Source organism: Pongo pygmaeus, chromosome 18 (assembly GCF_028885625.2).
Source record: "Pongo pygmaeus isolate AG05252 chromosome 18, NHGRI_mPonPyg2-v2.0_pri, whole genome shotgun sequence".
Classification (NCBI taxonomy): Eukaryota; Metazoa; Chordata; class Mammalia; order Primates; family Hominidae; genus Pongo; species Pongo pygmaeus.
In genome coordinates this window covers 22,616,036-22,630,185 of record NC_072391.2, presented here as the reverse complement: position 1 = coordinate 22,630,185, position 14,150 = coordinate 22,616,036, and the positions used below count along the sequence as shown (strand labels likewise).

At 40.0% G+C, this 14,150-nt stretch overlaps 1 protein-coding gene across 1 annotated transcript in view; it reads left to right on the top strand.

Annotated features, from left to right (window-relative positions):
* LOC129015436 (acyl-coenzyme A synthetase ACSM1, mitochondrial-like) overlaps positions 1 to 14,150 on the top strand; it is a 62,158-nt gene that overhangs the window by 43,030 nt on the left and 4,978 nt on the right. The window contains 3 exon segments of the mRNA XM_063654573.1: positions 530 to 653; positions 3,661 to 3,741; positions 4,271 to 4,372. Of these exon segments, the coding sequence (XP_063510643.1) occupies positions 530 to 653; positions 3,661 to 3,741; positions 4,271 to 4,372 (307 nt within the window).

The following is a 14,150-nucleotide window of genomic DNA, read 5'->3' as shown; positions in this document are numbered from 1 at the left end:
GTAAGGGAACAGAGCTCAATCTGCTCTGATGTCCTGAGCAATTCATTTCCAACCCCTAACATGCATTCCCCATTCAGAAATACAAAAGCCCTTTAGTTAGCACAGTGTAGGCTCCATAAAAGAATGTATGGTTCTATTATCACCCTAGCATGTCCTTAAGATCTCATCCTTTACCCCATTATGATTATAAAAATGTCCTTCTTAGCTATACAGAATGCTTCCCCAAGAGGAGTTCTGATAAACACACAGTTCTCCCTCTTGTTACACTAATATCCAAATTTAATCCAAACATTCCCAATTGAACACAATAGCCTCACCACCACCCACCCACCCTCTGCCAGAATAGTTCACAGGGACTGGCAGGAAGTGGGTGACATCCACTTGGCCATGGCCAACTGTAAAATGACCAAAAGGTAAATAAGAAAGTGAGGAACTAGAAGGATGAATGATCTGGGTGACAGACTTAAGAGCTCTGAATGCACAGAGCTGGGGTGGCTTACCAATGCCTGGCACCTTGTCTTCCTCTAAGTATCAGGTTCCCTGCCCTGGAGCATTGCTGTACTGGCAGGGAGGTCGTGTTGCCTGGGGATCAGGAGGAGTGGAAAAGAAGGACGGGCCTTCTGCTCTATGAGAACTATGGTCAGTCAGAAACGGTAGGTGGTGCAAACCAGAAAGTATCTGAGACAGGTCTCAATTAATTTAAAAGATTATTTTGCTAAGGTTAATGACACGCACCTGGGAAACAGGTTTGTGCCTTTCTCCAAAGATGATTTTGAGGGCTTCAATATTTAAAGGAGAAAAGGCAGATATTGGGGAAAAAGGAAGAAATTTTCTAAAGGTGGGGTAGATATGAGGCAAATGGTTGCCTTCTTGTGAGTCTTTGATCAGCTATTTACATGTGAGAGAAGGGTAGAGGAAGAGTCACTTGTGCATTCATCTAGATCAGTGAATCTGCATTTTTACGTAAGATAAACATAAGTCAGAGAAAGCAATTGGGTACATATTTGTCTCAGGTGAGCAGAGGGATGATTTTTGAGTTCTGTTCTTTGTCCTATACCTGTGAAGATGAGCTATCAATGTCAGGGTGAAATTTAACAGAACTGTTTTACAGTAACGATCTTGGGGCCCACAGGGATTTCTTAGCGGGAAAATTGTGAGGGAAGCGTGTAGTTTTGCTTTGTTTTTTATCTTTTTAGCTCTTATTTAGGAATAAAATGGGAGGCAGGTTTGACTGATGCAGTTCCCAACTTGAGTTTTCCCTTTGGCTTAGTGATTTTGGGGTTTGTTTTCCTTTCAAAGTGGAAAGGTCCCTCCTGGATAGTCATGATGTGCTGAGCAATTGAGCCAGCAGATGTGCTGAATTATGCCACATGTGCAGGACACAGCCCCATCGCATGCACAGCATTGTTTGATGCCAACCAGAGGCTCTGAAGTTCTAGGCTAATTTGTTCCAAATCTATCTGCAGAAGGAAAATGTACAACTCATCATCTTACCAAGGGACCAATGTGCTGAAAACTCTTGGACAAGACTTAAAAAGGGGTCTAAGGGCGTTTTAACACTGTCCCTGTGATCATCAGCTCGGAGGAGCCCCAGAAGGTGGGTGGGATAGGAGACTCTCTCCAGCAACATGGAGACCACCTCCTCCAGGAAGTCCTGTCAACTCTGCTAACCATCCCTAGGGCTGCAGAGGCAGGTGGAAGCTGGCTCAAAAAGTGCATTGCTTGGTGTTTAGGAGGACAACTCACAGGTTTGACTGTGGGATACTAGCAGGGTGGATGAGGGAGCACAGACTTTCTGTATATGCCAAACACATACACACACAAACAGTGTCATTCCAGACTGTCACTGAGCTGCCAGGTGGGTGGGGCATTTAGAGTATTATGCAGGTCTGGAAGTTCAAGGACCTCATCAATTACAGTGTGGGTGAGCATCTCTTCCAACACATTTGTAATCCGTTTCCAATGCTGGACAGAGCCACTTTCTCCCTCTGTCTCCATTATCCCTCTAGCACATAGAGGATTACTGCTATCCCAGGCCCTGTTCAAAATTATTATTTTAGTGCCAACTCACATACTCAGCTGACATTATTTTGCAAAAAATATAATAGCAATTCAGTTAATTTGTCTGCTTCCAGACCTGAAAAATGCTGACACATTGGGCCTATGTTTGAATGGCTCACAGGTCATATTTGGACAAGGAGGAGGGTGGGCCAGGACAACACACTCCACCCGCGACTCCAATATTTGCAGCACTAGATGGTGCTTAATTTCTCAAAACACTTTCACATCTGTTCACTCATGTGTGCAATGTTTTTCACATGCCTACAGTGTGAGCAGTGATGTGGCAGTGAGCAAAGATCTTCCTATCCCAGGAGCACAGACCTGGGTCCAAGTCTCAGCTCTGCCAATTACAGCTTTAAGACCATAAGGATATCATGTATGCTCTCTCACCTCAGCTCACCCACCTTTAAATGGAAATTATAATGCCAATCTTAACAGATTGTGATAAGGTAAATAAAAAGAAGTATATAATGCCCTGGCTGGTGTCCCGCCTGTTGTATATGCTCACATTGCAGCTGCTTTGGTCCTTGTTATTTTTGATGGTTATTGTTCCAGATGTTGGAAGCTCAGGGATAAATAGGGCAGTCTCTATTCTTGGGAAGCTCATTATCTACTGAAGGAAACAGAGAAGCAAAAATAATTATAATGCCCTGTGGGCTTCAATGGAAGTATAGGAGAAATGCTGCAAAAAGAGAATCTTTCCCTTGACTCCCCTTGGAGCTTGAGTAATAGCCAGTAGTCATCATTCGTTGAACAAGTGGTGTGTGCCTTGTATTATGCAGAATTTTCCATACGCTTACAAGCACTCTGGGAGGTAAGTGTCATCATTATTGCCCTTCGATGGAGGAGATCAAGAGGGATTAATTGGCATGCAGTTAGTGTGTGGTGGAGTCAAGAGTCAAACCCTCATTGGTCTGATGAAAAGCCCGCAGCTACAGAAATAAATATATTTGTGAGAACAATAAAGGAGGAATCAAGTTCATCAGGAAGACAGATGAAGATAGGGCAGTGCTAACAGAGAGAACAGCACAAGCAATCCAGACAACCTCCACACACACTGGGGCATCCTGCAGGGTGAGATTCACAGGACTCTTCCTACAGATCACTGCTGACAAAGGCGACATCCTGCCACCCAACACAGGAAGAAAAGTTGGCATGAGGATCAGTCAAGAAGTTGTGGCAGGATCCCTATCACTGCTCAACAGCCCCGGGTAAATGTTTGTTAGATAGACTAGTGGCCTTCCCCTAGGAAACACACATGCCTGTTCAATGGTGGGCATGCCACACCCCACATTATATGCCCACAGCCAGGGGAATACCCTGTTTCTTCTTTCTTTGTTTCTCAATTGGATTCTGTAGACTCTGCACTTAGTACAGAGCCAGACCACAATGGTTGCAGAAAATGACTGTGGAATAGAGTTGGGTCGACACCTTGAGCCTAGACCAAGGCTTTCCAGCTTCCCTACAAGGGCTCTTTGCACAGCATCCATTGAGAGGAATACTACATCTCTGAGCAGAGGATGCTGTGTATGATTCGGACTGCTTTGTGATCAGCCCGGCCTCTCTGATCAACCCAAATCTTCTTTCTTTTGTGAACAGGGAGCAATTTGTGCCACCTTCCCGGGAATGAAGTTCAAGCCGGGTTTCATGGGGAAGGCCGCTGCACCCTACGACGTCCAGGTCTGGTCCTAAGGGCATTGTCAGGGAGCAGTTAGGGCTCAGTGGGGGTTGGACAATTTGACACCAGGTGACAACACCAGCCGCACTTCCCTGCTGCAGTCATCCTTCCTCCTGTCTTCTCATTTTTCCCTTCAGTTTCGTATGGAGGCCTCAGTTGAAAACTGCATTATTGTGGGCATGAACACCGCTGACCCTGGCAGCCAGGGCATCACACACAGTATGTAGGAAAGAATACCTAGAGGCTGCACTGGCAGCCCTCTCTAGCAAGTGGTGCTTTTCATTTTTGTTGATCAGTGTTTTCCAACTTGAAGACACATTGGTGACATCTACTAACTCATGAAACATAGACCCTTGGTTGAGTTTCACATTTGCTTATTTTAAAGGCTTTTGACAGTTTTATTCCATTTTCTGATGTTTCCTCCGTTATTTCATCCACACTGGTGTCCCATGCATAAGCCAGACAGTGCTTGGGTGGGGCAGAAGGGCTGGGGCCTCCTGCAGTGTATGATTCACAGGCCTCTTGCTACAGGTCATTGATGACAAGGGCAGCATCCTGCCACCCAACACAGAAGGAAACATTGGCATCAGAATCAAGCCTGTCAGGCCTGTAAGCCTCTTCAAGTGCTATGAGGTAATGAACCCCCATCTGCCCCCATCCTGGCCCCAAGGATCCCGACAGGGAGCTCTGCATCCTGAGGCTTCTTCAAGTCCTCTTTTATTTGCTTCAACTCAATGAAATGAATGAGTTTTCATTCAACGCGAAGCTCACCGTGCGTTCTCCCATCCTTTCCTGTCCTAACCCACCTGGGACTTTTGGGTTGACGGGGTAGAATGAAGACTGGCTTCAGAACCATCAGACTTGGGTTTCAATGATCCACTGTAGTCAAGAATATAGGCTGTGACTGGATTCAAATAATACCATCTCACTTACCAGCAACAGAGTGTAAACAAATCACTTATCCTCGCTGAGCCTCCAGGGAACTCTATTATCCCATTTTACAGAGAGAAAAGCTGCAGATTAAAAGCACTGCACATCATCTGCACATCAAATAAATGGTAGGTTTAGGATTTTAAAAAATTAGAAACCCAGGGATTATAGAAAACTGAGATGGATTACAAGGAAACCTGCTGAAACTCCTGATCAAATAAGCAATGGCCCTCCCAGGATAGGAATGGCCACAAAGAGGAAAATCTCAGCTTCCAATATTGGCCATGGAAGGATGACCAGACTCTGAAATTGATTTCAGACTTCATCTCCTTTCTCCAAAGACACTTTCATTGGCGGTTGTCCTGGTGTCACTGCCATCCTCACACTGTGGTTTCAAGGGAGCGATGGTTCCTTTGTGATACTGTTGACCAAAGGGGAACATACAGGCCTTACTTAGCCTTACTTCTCAGCAGCACAGCTTAAAGGTTGGATAAAAGAAAAATTAGGTCTGGTGGGGTGGCTCATGCTTGTAATCCCAGCACTTTGGGAGGCCTAGGTGGGTGGATCACGAGGTCAGGAGTTCGAGACCAGCCTGGTTGACACAGTGAAACCCCACCTCTACTAAAAATACAGAAGATTAGCTGGGCATGGTGGCATGCACCTGTAATTTCAGCTACTTGGGAAGCTGAGGCAGGAGAATCACTTGCACCCGGGAGGTGGAGGTTGCAGTGAACCAAGATTGCCCCACTGCACTCCAGCCTGGGTGACAGAGCTAGACACCATCTCAAAAAGAAAGAAAGAAAGAAGAAAGAAAGAAAGATTAAACCTGGGGTAACACATATATATTATATAATGTCCAGGCAACTTTGAGAACAGATATAGATCTACATATTACAATCATTTCAGGAGATTTTTAAAAATAGTAGTACTTGGATCCAGCCAGAGATTCTGGTTGAGCTGAAATGGGGATAATCCAAAGAAATATATTTAAAAAAAACAACGTCTTGCTCTGTCACCGAGCTGGAGTGCAGGAGCATGATTAAAGTTCACTGTAGCCTGGACCTCTTGAGCTCAAGTGATATTCCCAACTCAGCCTCCCAAGTAGCTGGGACAACAGGCAGGTACCACCATGCCCAGCGAATTTTTTGATTTTTTTGTAGAGATAAGGTCTCCCTATGTTGCCCAGACTAGTTTCAAACTCCTGGGCACAAGTAACCCCCCTGCCTCAGCCTCCCAAAGTGCTCGGATTACAGGCATGAGCTATTGCACCCAGCTAATTTTTTTTTGATTGAGCATGATGTATTTTATTTTCCAAAGAAGTCCTAACATATACCCACACCTACGTATCCGTGAAATGTTAGTGTTCCTCCATTGAGACTCCTTTGGGTTTTTTTCCCTTCTTATTTATGTAAAAGAATTACAGAATCACCATGAGGCCCAGCAGTTCTACTTCTAAGGCTATTTACTACCAAGAAGTGGCAGCAGGAACTTGAACAGATACTTGATTTTTTCTTTATATTTTATTTATATAAAATATAACATAAAATTACTCTTTTCACCATTTTTGAGTGTACAATTCAGTACTATCAAATAAAGTAACAGTGTTGTACAGCCATCACGATTACCCATCTTCAGAAAATGTTTACCATCCCAAACAGAAATTCTACTCAATAAGCCACATCTCACTGCCCCGGTCTCCAGCACATGATAATCTCTAATCTGCTTTTTAAAATCTGTGAATTTGCCTATTTTAGGTTCCTCATATAAGTGAAATTATACAACATTTGCCCTTTTGCGTCTGGCTTATTTCACTTAGCATAACGTTTTCAAGGTTCATCTATGTCTTAGCATGTAACAAAATGTCATTCCTCTATAAGTCTGAATAAACTTCCACTGTATGTATATAACACATTTTGTGTACCCAGTTGTCTCTTAATGGACATTTTGGTTATTTCCACATTTTGCTTATTGAGAATGTTGCTGCTACGACCACTGTTGTTTAAGTATCTGTTCAAGTTCCTGCTTCCATTTCTTGGGAGTATAGACCTAGATGTGGAATTGCTGGGTTCCATGGTAATTCTATGTGGCACTTTTTGAAATAAATTACCAAACCACTTTCACAATGGCTGCACCATTTTATATACTTTCACAATGGCTGCACCATTTTATATACCCACCAGAATATTTTTGATCCATTTTGAGTTAACTTTTGTATGTGTTGTAATGTAACTTCATTATTTTGCAAGTGGGCATTGAAGTTTCCCAGCACTATTTGTTGATGACTGACTTTTCTCCATGGAATGGTTTTGGCACCTATACTTAAATCAATTGACAATATATGGGAGAGTTTCTTTCAGGACTCTCTATTCTATTGCAATGATATGTCTATCTTTATGCCAATACCACACTGTTTCTATTACTGTAGTTTTGTAGTAAGTTTTGAGGTCAGGAAGTGTGGGTTTTCCAACTTTATTCTCCTTTTTCAAAAATTTTTATTTACTTATTTTTTTGAGACCAGATTACAAGACTGGCTAATTTTTGTATTTTTAGTAGAGACAGGGTTTCTCCATATTGCCCAGGCTGGTCTTGAACTCCTGGCCTCCAGCGATCCACCTGCCTTAGGCCTCCCAAAGTGCTGGGATTATGGATGTGAGCCATCACACCTGGCCTTTATTCACCTTTTTAAAGATTGTTTTGGCAATTTGGGGTCTTTTGAGATTCTATATGCATTTTAGGATAGGTATTTCTAGTTCTGCAACAACAACAAAAAAGCCATTGGGATTTTGACAGGAATTGTGTTGAATGTGTAGATAGCTTTGGGCAGTATCGTCATCTTAATATTAAGTCTCCAATAAATGAGTATCATATGTCTTTTCATTTACTTATCTCTTCTTTAATTTTCTGTAGTAATGTTTTACAGTTTTCAGTGTACAAGTCTTTTGCCTCCCTGATTAAATTTATTACTAGTACTACTGTCTTGTGTTCTTTTCGATGCCATTGTAAATAGAATTGCTTTCTTAATTTCCTTTTTGGAGTTTTAATTTTTAGTGCACAGAAATGCAATTGAGTTTTTGTGTGTGTGTGGATTCTGTTTTTTACAACTTTACTGAATTTATTTATTAGCTTTAACATTTTTTTGAGTGTGTAAAATTCTTTGGGTTTTCTATATATGGTCATGCCATCTGCATGCAGAGATAATTTTACTTCATCTTTCCAATTCAGATGCCTCTTATTTCTCTTTCTTGCCTGATTGATTTGGCTAGAACTTCCGGGACTATGTAGAATAGAAGTGGTGAAAGCAGGCATCCTCGTGTTTTTGGTCTTAGGAGAAAATCTTTCCAACTTTCACCATTGAGAATAATATTAGCTGCCGGTTTTTTATATGTGGCCTCACCATGTTGAGGAAGTTTCCTAGTTTATTTAGTGTTTTTACCATGAAAGGGTATTGAGTTTTGTCAAGTGCTTTCTCTGCCTCAACTGAGAGAAAACCATGTGGTTATTTTCTTTTCATCCTATTAATGTGGTTTATTATATTTGTTGATTTTTGTATGTTGAAACAGGAATAAATCCCACTTGGTCATGATGTATAATTCTTTTAAAATGTTTCTGGATTTGGTTTTCTAGTGTTTTGCTGAGATTTTTGCATCAATATTCATAAGAGTTATTGGTCTGTAGTTTTCTTCTCTTGCAGTGTTTGTCTGGCTTTGGTGTCAGGGTAATGCTGGCCTCATAGATTGACTTATAAAATTTTTCCTTTTCTTTAATTTTTTAAAAAGAGTTGGAAAAGAATTGGTCTTAATTCTTCTTTAAATATTTGTCAGAACTCATCAGTGAAGCCATCTGGCCTAGGCCTTTTCTCTGTTGGAAGGTTTTGATGACTAATTTTATCTCCTTATGAGTTACAGATCTATTCAGTGTTCTATTTCTTTGTGATTCATGTTTTTGGTAGATTGTGTGTTTCCAGTAGTTTTTCCATTTTACCTAGGTAATCAAACCTTTTAGCATACAATTGTTCATAGTATTCTCTTATAATTCTTTTCATTTCTGTAAAATTTTAGTAATTTTAATCTTCACTTTTTTATTAATCAATCTAGCTGAAGACTTGTCATCTCTTCAAAAGAAATAACTTTTGATTAAGTTTCCTTTGTTGTTTTTCTATTTGCCATTTTATTTATACGAACTCTAATCTTTATTTCCTGTTTCTGCTATGCTTGGGTTTAGTTTGCTCTCCTTATTCTGGTTCCCTAAAGTGTAAGGTTTTTGGCTTGAGATCTTTTTTAATGTATGTGCTAAAGACTGAATGTTTGTGTGTCCCCCGGATTTGTATGTTGAAATCCTAACCCCCAGTGCAATATTTGAAGATGATTATATCATGAGCATGGGGTCCTCATGAATGGTGTTAGTGCCCTTTTTATTTTTTTATTTTAGTAGTTTTGGGGGTACAGGTGGTTGTTGGCTACATGGATAAGTTCTTTAGTGGTGATTTCTGAAATTTTAGTGCATCCATCACCTGAACAGTGTGGTCTTTTATCCCTTACCCCCCTGCCAACCTTCCCCTCTAGTCCCCAAAGTCCATTGTATCATTCTTTGCCTTTGTGCCTTCATAGCTTAGCTCCCACTTAGAAGTGAGAACATACACTATTTGGTTTTCCATTTCTGAGTTACTTCACTTAGAATAATGGCCTCCAGCTCCTTCCAAGTTGCCACAAAAGACATTATTTCACTGCTTTTTATGGCTTAGTAGTATCCCATGGTGTATATATACCACATTTTCTGTATCCACTCATTGGTTGATGGGCACTTTGGTTAGTTCCATATCTTTGCAATTGCAAATTGTGGTATAAACACGCATGTGCATATGTCTTTTTCATATAATGACTTCCTTTTCTTTGGGTAGATACCCAGTAGTGGGATTGCTGGACTGAATGGTAGTTCTACTTTTAGTTCTTGAAGGAATCTCTATACTGTTTTCCATAGCAGCTGTACTAATTTACATTCCCACCAGCAGTGTAAAAGTGTTCCGACAACCATGTCAAAATCTATTGTTTTCTGATTTTTTTAACAATGGCAATTTTTGCAGGAGTATGGTAATATCTCATTGTGGTTTTAATTTGCATTTCCTTGATGATTAGTGATATTAGTGCCCTTTAAAAAGCAACTCCGGTAGGGTTCTCCAGAAGAGTGCCATTGTCCATGTGAGGCCACATCAAGAAGACAGCCATCTATGAACCCTCACCAGACACCAAATTTGTTGGTGATTCGATCTTGCATTCCCAGCCTCCAGAGCTCTAAGAGATAATATCTATTGTTTATAACCCACCCAGTTTATGGCATTTTGTTACAGCAGCCTGAATGGGCTAAGACATTATATGTGTAAATTACCTTCTTAGCACTGTGTTTGCTACAATCTATAAGTTTTAATACGTTGTGTTTTTTATTTCATTTTTCTCAAGATAATTTCTAAATTTCCTTGTGATTTCTTCTTTGATTCATTGGTTAGTTAAGAGTATGTTGTTTAATTTTTCAAACATTGGAAAAATTTGTGATTTTTTAAAATTTTTCCTTCTCTTAATTCCTTTCATGTGACTTAATAAGATGCCTTGTATAATTTCTGTCTTTTAAAGTTAATTAATACTTCTCTTCTGGCCTAATATATGGTCCATCCTTGAGAATGTTCCATGTGCATTTGAGAAAAATGTGTGTTCTTCTGCCGTTGGATGGAGTTTCCTGTATATGTCTGCTATCTCCAATTAATTTGTGGTGGTGTTCAAGTCCTCTATTTTCTTATTGATCTTCTGTCTGGTTTTTCTACTCGTTATTGAAAGTGGTACATTAAATTCTCCAACTATTGCTGTAGAACTGTACACTTCTTCCTTAAATTCTGTCAATGTTTGCTTCATGTATTTTGGGGCTCTGAGGTTTATTGCTTATATGTTTATGATTATTATATCTTCTTGGTGAATTGACCCTTCTATTAATATATAATATCATTTTTTATCTTTTGCAATTGTTTTTGACTTAAACTTTATTTTGACCGGGCATGGTGGCTCACGCCTGTAATCCCAGCACTTTGGGAGGCCAAGGCAGGTGGATCACTTGAGGTCAGGAGTTCGAGACCAGCCTGACCAACATGGAGAAACCCCATCTCTACTAAAAATACAAAAGATTAGCTGGGCACAGTGGCACATGCCTGTAATCCCAGCTACTGGAGGCGGAGGTTGTGGTGAGCTGAGATCGTGCCATTGCACTCCAGCCTGGGCAACAAGAGTGAAACTCCGACTCAAAAAAAAAAAAATAATAAGTTTTTTCTGTCGGATATTAGTATAACAACACACAACCCAACCCAAGCTCTCTTTTGGTTACTATTTGCAGGGAATATATTTTTTTCCATCCTTTAACTTTCAACGTATTTGTGTCTTTTTTTTTTTATTTTTTTGAGTTGGAGTCTCCCTCTGTTGCCAGGCTGGAGTGCAGTGGTGCCATCTCAGCTCACTGCAACCTCTGACTTCCTGGTTCAAGCGATTCTCCTGCCTCAGCCTCTCCAGTAGCTGGGATTACAGGCACGCACCACCACACCCAGCTAACTTTTGTATGTTTAGCAGAGACGGGGTTTCACCATGTTGGCCAGGATGGTCTCCATCTCCTGACCTCGTGATCCACCCGCCTCAGCCTCCCAAAATGCTGGGATTACAGTTGTGAGCCACCGTGCCCAGTGGAATTCGTGTCTTTAAATCTAAAATGAGTCTCTTATAGATAGTGTATATTTGGATCATGTTTTATTATCCACTTAGCCAATTCCTTCCTTTGGATTGGAAAGTTTACTCCACTTACATTTATTTTATTATTTTTTTGTTTCTTTTTAAAATTTATTTATTATTTTTATACTTTAGGTTTTATGGTACATGTGCGCAATGTGCAGTTTAGTTACATATATATACATGTGCCATGCTGGTGTGCTGCACCCACTAACTCGTCATCTAGCATTAGGTATATCTCCCAGTGCTATCCCTCCCCCCTCCCCCCACCCCACAACAGTCCCCGAAGTGTGATGTTCCCCTTCCTGTGTCCATGTGTTCTCATTGTTCAATTCCCACCCATGAGTGAGAATATGCGGTTTTTGGTTTTTTGTTCTTGTGATAGTTTACTGAGAATGATGATTTCCAATTTCATCCATGTCCCTACAAAAGACATGAACTCATCATTTTTTATGGCTGCATAGTATTCCATAGTGTATATGTGCCACATTTTCTTAATCCAGTCTATCATTGTTGGACATTTGGGTGCTAGCCATATGTAGAAAGGTGAAACTGGATCCCTTCCTTACACCTTATACAAAAACCAATTCAAGATGGATTAAAGACTTAAACGTTACACCTAAAACCATAAAAACCCTAGAAGAAAACCTAGGCATTACCTTTCAGGACATAGGCATGGGCAAGGACTTCATGTCTAAAACACCAAAAGCAATGGCAACAAAAGCCAAAATTGACAAATGGGATCTCATTAAACTAAAGAGCTTCTGCACAGCAAAAGAAACTACCATCAGAGTGAACAGGCAACCTGCAAAATGGGAGAAAATTTTCGCAACCTACTCATCTGACAAAGGGCTAATATCCAGAATCTACAATGAACTCAAACAAATTTACAAGAAAAAAACAAACAAGCCCATCAAAAAGTGGGCGAAGGACATCAACAGACACTTCTCAAAAGAAGACATTTATGCAGCCAAAAAACATGAAAAAATGCTCACCATCACTGGCTATCAGAGAAATGCAAATCAAAACCACAATGAGATACCATCTCACACCAGTTAGAATGGCAGTCATTAAAAAGTCAGGAAACAACAGGTGCTGGAGAGGATGTGGAGAAATAGGAACACTTTTACACTGTTGGAGGGACTGTAAACTAGTTCAACTCTTGTGGAAGTCAGTGTGGTGATTCCTCAGGGATCTAGAAGTAGAAATTCCATTTGACCCAGCCATCCCATTACTGGGTATATACCTAAAGGACTATAAATCATGTGCTATAAAGACACATGCACACATATGTTTATTGTGGCATTATTCATAATAGCAAAGACTTGGAACTACTCCACTTACATTTAAAGTAATTACTGATAAGGAAGGACTTCTACCATTTTTCTATTTGTCTTCTGTGTGGCTTAATATTTTCTGGCCCTCATTTCCTTTATAACTGCCTTCTTTTACATTTAGTTTCCTTTTTGTAGCAACACATTTTTTTCCCTTCTGATTTTCTTTTGTTTATATTCTATAGATATTTTCTTTATGATTACTATATTACATACAACATCCTAAGGTTGTAACAATCTAATTTGAATTAATAACTACTTAACTTAAATTGCATCCTAGGGTTGTAACAATCTAATTCGAATTAATACCTACTTAACTTCAATTGCATAAAAAAAAAACTCTACTCCTGTACAGTTCCATCTTCCATTTATGTTGTTGATGTCATCTTGTACCTCTCAACTCAGTCCACAAAGGCACTCACATTGATCTAATATCACAAGTGGAAAACAGTATTACTTGCCATAAACAGAAGGCATTTATAACCATAACTATAGGCTTAAAAAAAAACAAACAATTTTCTCATAGTCTACCTAAATCCTATTCTCATTGGAAGCTCTGATCCTGAAGCATGTCTGCCTCTTGAGACTTCCAGAGAGTTCACAGCATATCAGCACTAAACTAAGAATCAACTTGATATACTCGGAACAATCAGAAGTGAATCCAAAAAGGGATGTAATTTGATGTTTTTAAAATGTTTTTTTCAGGTAGCTCTTAAAACCATTTCATGTTCCACAAGAGGTATTGCTTAGGGGTCAAGTGAATCGGTCATGAAGCAAGAATTAAATTCAAATATCACCCCTCTCAGGGAGCAGTTGAGTGACTTTGAGCAAGCAAATAAATGTGCCTCTCTCAAGCCTAGGTTTTTTTCTTATTTAAAATGGGCTACAAAAAAAGTGCCAGCTTCACACAAAAACATGTATGCAAATGTACATAGCAGCTTTACTCAAAATAGTCAAAACCTGAAGACAACAACCCAGATGGCTTTCAACAGATAAATGGTTAAACAAAAACTGAGCTACATCCATAACATGGAATACTGTTCAGCAACAAAAAGGATCAAACCTTTTGTGCGCACAACTTGGATGAATCACTAGGGAATTATGCTGAGAAAAAAAAAACAGTCGCAAACAGTTATATGCTACATGATTGTATTTATATAACATGCTTGAAACAACAACATTATAAAAATAGAGAACAAATTAGTTGTTAGCAAGGGGTCAGGGATGGGGAGAGGAGAGGAAGAGGGAACGAGAGGGAGGTGGGTGTGGTTATAAAAGAGCACCATCAGAGATCTTCCTGATGAGGTGGGGAATGCACAAACCTACATATGTGATAAAACTGCATAAAACTAAATACACACACACACAAGTGAAATGGGACATCTGAAGACT